This window comes from Atta cephalotes, assembly GCF_000143395.1.
Source record: "Atta cephalotes unplaced genomic scaffold scaffold00038, whole genome shotgun sequence".
Classification (NCBI taxonomy): domain Eukaryota; kingdom Metazoa; phylum Arthropoda; class Insecta; order Hymenoptera; family Formicidae; genus Atta; species Atta cephalotes.
The window spans coordinates 2,554,299-2,559,076 of record NW_012130102.1 but is presented as its reverse complement, the minus strand read 5'-3'; the positions used below and the strand labels follow the sequence as shown (position 1 = coordinate 2,559,076).

Sequence of the window (4,778 nt, the reverse complement as noted above, 5' to 3'; positions counted from 1 at the left end):
ACACACACACACACACACACACACACACACACACAAAACTTAAATAAAGTGCATATACATATATAAGGCCCGCCAAAAGTTTCGGGCCGGTTAAATATCTCAGAAAGTACACATTTTTGAGAAAAATGTTTTAAACAAAAATTGTAAGGTTTAAAAAGATCTATTTAATAATTTTATCAGTTTGATTTTGAGTAATGTCGCCAATGTCAGATCAAGGTCACATCGATTTGTTTTTTTTTAATGGAACACTCCATTTTTGATGCCAGAATCTAATAGTTTAATAGCTTTTCACATAAAATTATTTTTTATTAAATATTTTTCAAGTTATAAGGCTTGAAAGTTACAGTAACGCTGGCATTACACAAGGTGTCCGACTGACGACTGTGACCTCTTGAATGTTGCTCAGAATCATGTCTGAATAACATTTGTTATGATCAAGGTCATTGGAGATTGTTTCTCTTATTTTCATTTTTACGTAAAAATGAATTTTCAGTGCAATTATTAATTTAATATATTATATTAAACATATAAAATCTGAATTGTATAAAAATGTAAAAAAAAGAACATCTGTAACATCTGTTACATATCACGTAAATTACATATTATGTATGTGGTTTATAATAGATTTAAATTGATGATCAATTTTCCACAGTCTATAAACGCGAAGATATCTTTATATAAAGGAATCAAGAAGAAATAATTGTTTCTCAATGAGAGAATCTGAACGAATTTAACAGTCAAGAAAGATATAATAAAAAAATAAGAAAATAATGACAAAATTATAAATAAAATTAAACAAATATATAAAATGAGGCTCGAAAGAATCTATCAATAAAAAATGTAAAAAAATCCATCAGAGCCTACATTAGCTGTTCGGATGAACAGAAAATTCTTTATTTTCGGGTGAATGTAACAAAACATTTTAATATTTCTCTAATTTTTCGTTTTCGTATTTCTTTTGAATGATTACACAGTAAATCTTACAATCTGATATGATTCTACTAATGACGCATTGTATATGACTTTGGTTTTACTTTATGAAAGTTTTTATATTATTATTGTATAAGTTAATATTTTTGATAATCATTGGGCTATTCATTACATAGCTAATTTGGCATTTGGATAAAGAAGAATGAACTAAATCTTCGGGAATCATCAAATGGAATTGGAATTTTCGTTACTTATGTAATTTCGATTTACATTTTGTATTGATAAGGAATTGAAAGATCAAAACGTTTATTTTATTCGTTTTGTTACATTTACACGAAAATAAAGAATTTTCTGTGCCGAACAGCTAATGTAGGCTCTGGGCTTTTTTACATTTTTTTATTTATATAAGTAAAATATCAAACGTATGGTTCTCAATGATGCTATACTAAGAACTATTATAAATATAACTTAACTGTAAATATTTTCGGTAAAATTGCCTTCCTTTATATTAACTTTTGAGCCAAAGTTTCTCCGAAACAATGTTGTATGCATGCAGTCTCTTTTATATCAATTTCTCATAATTTGTGTTGTATATTTGGCAATTTAATTATTAACTATTTCTGTTTATAAATGTCTGACTGTGATATGTATATTTAGAATTTTCCAATAAATGCAAAATGCTCAGGTATTAGTAAATATTTATATTGCGAGGATATTGTAATTTATATTTTGTAAAACAAAACATATAAATAAATATAATTATAATCTTAAGATATACTTTTTTTATTCTTATCTCTTTATTATCACATTATTATTTTCTGTTAGCATTAAAAAGAATGTAAGTTCTATTTTCTGTTAGCATTAAAACGAATGTAAATTCTATTTTTTAATTCTGCATTAAACCGCATTAAAATTTTCTTTCTCGCTTTTACTAAATATCAAACATATCTATTTTACTTTAAGTTCCAAAAGCGTACACGAGTTACAGAAAACAGACCTTGCAATAAAATGACCTACTTTAATGCATTATTGTAATGGAAGAAGCATCTTGCTACTTTTGTATTAAGAGTCGTGTCTGTAACTTGAAAGATTACGACATATGCTATTGATAATGATATGCACTACTGCAAATTACTTAATAAGTGCCTCCATATTCTTAAATAGTATAGACATTTCAGTTATCCATTTGTTCGCTATTCCTTCGTAACTATCTGTCAAAAAGTTTCAATCATATATTTTATAGAAGGTATGATTTATAATACATATACCTTAATTTATAGTAATATGGAGAATATTATTGATATAATTGACCTAAATGTTGTAAAAAAAGGGAAAAAAAGATTAATATACATAAAGTAACAAAGAATTATATGAAAGTTATTTTATAATGTAACATTTATGTATAATATATTTCTGGTGGAAAAATTTTACTGAAATTTCATGAAAATTTCACTGAAAGTAAAAGAATAGCAAAATTGCTCAAATTTACTGTGGGTGATTTTATAAAGTAAAATTAATGAAAAGTCGCTGAAATTTAATTAAAACTTCTCTAAGTTTTCTGAAATTTCACTCAATTTCCAACCAAAAAAAGATGAAATGAATTAGTTAAAAACTTATTACAATTTCTTCATAAAGTTTTCAAAAAAGTTTACTGAATTTCTCTAACAATTTGCCGCGAATGCAATATACCACATTGTTACCATATAGAGTTCTATTTTTTTAGTTCTATTTTAATCATTAAAATATAGAATAGAACAAAAGGAGCATTATGAGATTTTTCATCTATGGTATTCATAGTTGCAGCTTATATTTAAGACTGTCTTAAATAAAGCCTTAAGATGTCATGAATCAATTAGAGAATCGCATTAGTGTCTTAAGACATTACTTAAGACTTTTTTGAAATAAAAAAAGATTATGAATACTGGCTTATGTTTTAATAATTAATAATTAAAGAAATCGATAACTCCTCAAAATTGAATTCCGAGATGAAAATAAATCAGATATATTTTTTGTTTAGAAAAATTGTAAAAATCAATTCAAAAATCAGTCTTATGTTTGTTGTGTAAAAATATGCAATTTTGTTTTCAAATGTATTTAAATTTCGTTGAAACTTTGTTAAAAAGTATTTCGAAATACTGGAACAATTTTAGCAAAATTTCAGCGAATTTTTCGGCAAAGATTTTTTCCATGAGGAATAAATTGTAATGTTTTATATACGCATTGACACATGTATATAATTATCAATGTTTGTACAAAAAGAATTTAGAAATGCGTATCTTACAAATTGTAACGGCATGGCTCATCGTTATACCGCACTGTGGCATCCATGGTTTTGGATACAATAAGAGAGGTATGACAAGTTTACAAATTTCGATTTATTTTTCGCGACTTAATATATAAAATAAAACTAAAAGAATCATAGATAATTTTTCTTTCTTATTTTCCTTCTTTATTAAAATTATTTTTTATTTTTTTAATTAAAACAGATTAATTTGGAAATAAGATAAGAACTTAAAAATAATTATACTACTTAATTATACTTACAAACAGTGGAACCCGTGTAAAGATTAACAATAAATTTAGAGATCGACGAATAATTACAAATTGATGAGATTTTATAATTATTATTCATATTCAAAGTAGTAATTGTGTAAATAGCAGCCTACTTAACTTATATGTAACACTCTTTAAGATCCATCGATTGAATAAAATTTTTTCTCTGTAATTTGATCTTTAAAAATGCATCTGATGAAGAATTTTATGAATTAATCAAGAAGATTAATCATCAATGATTTTTTGAAGGTATGTAATTATGTACACATTCATTATGTGTTCCAGCTACAGAATTGAATACGTATAATGATAATAACAAACATGAAGAATTACTCTTGTATTTTAAGGTAACATAGATAAAAAATAAAAATTACTTGTTATTTGCCTGCATTTTGTAAATAATATATTTAACAAAATTAAGTGCTGGTGAATTGCTCTGCAAACGATCACAATAACAGTATGTGTAAGCTTGAAAATACCATTATTTACCATTATTACATATTATTATATTGTTAAGACAGCAATTCTAATTTCAGCTAATCAGCTAGTGTGACGAATTAAATAAACAGAGTCACTATTTTATAAAAATAAAACATTAGAGGAAAAATTCAAAATGAATGTATATATAATTACGTACATTAGATCTTAAAAGGTTATTAATGAGTACAAGAAAAATGTTATTTTAATGTTTTATTTTAGAGCAACACTTGTGGCCGAAGAAGTACAAATCATGCGCAGGAAAACAACAATCACCAGTGGCTATATGCACATCAAAAGCGATCGTTAAATCATTTCCGGCTCTTGAACTGATTGGTTATCATGATTTTTTTCCAATGCCGCAATTATTAAAAAATAATGGAAAAACTGGTAAATATTTTTGAATTGTGTATAATTTTACTGTTAAACTTTTTAAAAGAGCGTGTACACATCTCTTTTTTTTAGTTATACTTAGTATAGACAAAAATGAGACACAAGTATATAGAACATTGCCTTATATATTTGGAGGCATACTGCAAAATCAAACATTTGAAATGGAAGAAGTGCACTTTCATTGGGGCTTAAAAAATAATAGAGGTGCTGAACATGTACTAAACGGTATAAGGTAAGTATTTATTTGTTTGAATTGAAATAAATAATAAAGAATAAATCATAGCAATGAGACATCAATATTCGTAGATATTCAATGGAAACGCATATTATACATTATAATATGGCATATGGCAATTATTTGAATGCGTTACAACACGAGGATGGTATAGCTGTAGTAGCTTCTTTCTTCCAGGTACCAGACACAC

The 4,778-nt window shown here is 25.9% G+C and overlaps 1 protein-coding gene across 1 annotated transcript in view; it reads left to right on the top strand.

Moving 5' to 3' along the window:
- The first annotated feature begins 3,198 nt into the window (after window positions 1-3,198).
- LOC105621965 (carbonic anhydrase 9-like) overlaps window positions 3,199-4,778 on the top strand; it is a 7,190-nt gene continuing 5,610 nt past the window's right edge. Inside the window, exons 1-4 of the mRNA XM_012203398.1 lie at window positions 3,199-3,280; window positions 4,183-4,350; window positions 4,426-4,585; window positions 4,660-4,765. Coding sequence (XP_012058788.1) covers window positions 3,199-3,280; window positions 4,183-4,350; window positions 4,426-4,585; window positions 4,660-4,765 — 516 coding nt within the window. The remainder of the gene's footprint in view (window positions 3,281-4,182; window positions 4,351-4,425; window positions 4,586-4,659; window positions 4,766-4,778) is intronic.